A 2,309-nucleotide genomic window follows, 5' to 3' on the forward strand; every position below is an offset into this window, starting at 1 on the left:
ACACACACACACACACACACACACACACACACACACACACACACACAGGCATAATTTTTCAAGTTATCGAACTCACAACATGCACGGATGGACTGATGGTATGTCCAATTCACCTTCCTTTCGCTTCATGATGGGGAACAAAAACACTGCACAATGTTTAGTGTTCTGTATTTTTAAGGGTATGTTTTTAAAAAATTTATATATTTTACAGGGAATCCTCAGCTACTTTTGGTATTTTTAGCTCAATTTGGGTGGGTATAGCCATTTTTATATTGTCTAATATCAAATAGATGTTGAAGCCATCTTGAACTGTTTGTTTTCTGAAAGTAAAATAAAAAATAAAACACACCCTGTGATTCATAAGAAATGTTTCTAGCAGACAAGCAGAACTGACTAGCTAATGGAAATCTAACAAGGTTGGGACAGGTCCTCTGGACAGATTATTCTTTGTTGAAACATTTCATATTTTATCCAAAAAACTTCTTCAGTCTGAAAAAGAACTTGTACTGAACACCGAAGAAGTCTTTTGGATAAAATGAAACATTTCAACAAAGAAGAATCCATCCAGAGGACCTGTCTCAACCTTGTTAGATGTATCTACCTGGATTACTGAGCATGCACCAGTAACATTTTATAAACAGATCTTACATGATTCATTGGTACTCAGAGTAATTGTTAAGGATTACTTTCAGCTACTAGCACACTAAATTTGAATCAATACCTGAGAAACAAGCGTTTCTGTGGTATGGAATGCTTTAAAACCAGGTAAGATAAGACGGAATTTGATTGATCCCGCAGGAAGTTATTGATGGACGGGACATTTTAACTGAGATAGGTATGCTTAGTTCTTTGGTAAATTAAAATCACTAGCTGAGGCTAGTTTACACATTAATAAAGGCTGGAAGAGCAGCCTTAATCGTATCACTCATAGCTTCATATTTCACTACATTGCTCCAAGAGCATCGCATTATTTACTTATTTATTTATTTATTTATTTATTTATTTATTTATTTATTTTTTTGCTGTTCTGGCCTAAGGTTTATATCTGACTTGTCATGATCTGATACATTATTACCATAGGTAGTGCAAAGATGCTATGGGTGTTGGAGGAAAAACTATTCTTGAAACAAGAATAGTGATATGTGGTTGTTCTAACCGTGGGAGTGATGTGCTTAGCTGGAGGCGAGGGAGAGAGGGGATCACTTCCACTAAACAGCCGCTGGTCTTCACAGCTGGCAGGTCCTCAAGCAGACAGTCACTGGTCACACCAAACATTGACGTGTGATAACCTGCAACCAAATGTAGAACAGAAAACAGAGGCAAAGCTGTAAGCTATGGAACATTTAAAACATAGTTTCAGATGAATGTGAAGCATGATTGTGTCAACGAAGATCTTCTGAGTTGAACTGACCGTTGACGGTGATGTTGCCAGCTGTGCGTGGAACCCCAACCAGAGTGACGGGGTACAGGCCAGACTCTGCTGGTAGGGAAAGTGCTGCAGGCAGAGACTCAAACTCCACTCCAGAAGTCAGCAACCCCTGACAGCAACACAGAAGGTATAAGTCCCAGCAACAAGCTGGTGAAGATTCTCAGTCCCAGCTAATCCCAGCAGCAAACCAAGAGGAAGTTTCATTCAGAACTTCCTGGATAATTACACTGAGCAGAAACCAATCATTCCTAAAACCAGACATTCATATGGTTTGTCAACATTTGGACACTTTCTGTAGAACGTGCCAACACAGCTTCTCTTGCTTTCTCTTTGAAAAAACAAACAAGTGAGTGGAGTGTAGCTGTGTGATTTGCACACACCAGTTCACTAGGAAGTATCTCTCAAACAGCTTTACACGGTCTAGCTTGAAGATAAAACTGTTGCTGACAATTTCAACGCAGAAAATCATTCTATGCCTGACGGGAGACTGAAAATACGTCCCACATATCAGAAGACGGGAGGAGGAGAGACCAGAAGAGTTTGAAATTCAGCAGCCCAAACAGACAGCAGCACGCCCCTGAGTCAAAGACTCCCTCTGCATCACAAAGCTCTCACCAGCCATCCAAAAGGTAATTTTCACAATGAAACGAAAGTATGAGAACTGAATATAAATCGGCTCAAATGCTACTTGGATAGAAGAAGAGCACAAAGGATATGTCTGATTTATTATCAGCAGTTTGTCAAATGTTTTAATGGTTATGAAGGCTCCTACACATTATCAAACTGTAAACATACTAAAATCGTCACAGGTTTTCCCATCAACCACTAGCTCTTGTATTGTTCAGAAAAGTCTAGTTTTGAATGTAAGCAACAGAAATGC

At 39.3% G+C, this 2,309-nt stretch overlaps 1 protein-coding gene across 1 annotated transcript; it reads right to left on the reverse strand.

The window, feature by feature from the left end:
• Positions 1-1,156: 1,156 nt before the first annotated feature.
• LOC119429522 (trafficking protein particle complex subunit 9) lies at positions 1,157-1,535 on the reverse strand (the record flags this gene model as incomplete). The annotated part of the gene is given in 2 exon segments (XM_037697137.1): positions 1,157-1,289; positions 1,412-1,535. Coding segments are annotated over 2 exon segments (257 nt in total), but the record flags the coding sequence as incomplete, so codon positions are not given.
• Between the last annotated feature and the right edge of the window lie 774 nt (positions 1,536-2,309).

This window comes from Nematolebias whitei, unplaced genomic scaffold (genome assembly GCF_014905685.2).
Source record: "Nematolebias whitei isolate Nwh7 unplaced genomic scaffold, NemWhi1 Nwh_scaf_2016, whole genome shotgun sequence".
NCBI lineage: Eukaryota > Metazoa > Chordata > Actinopteri > Cyprinodontiformes > Rivulidae > Nematolebias > Nematolebias whitei.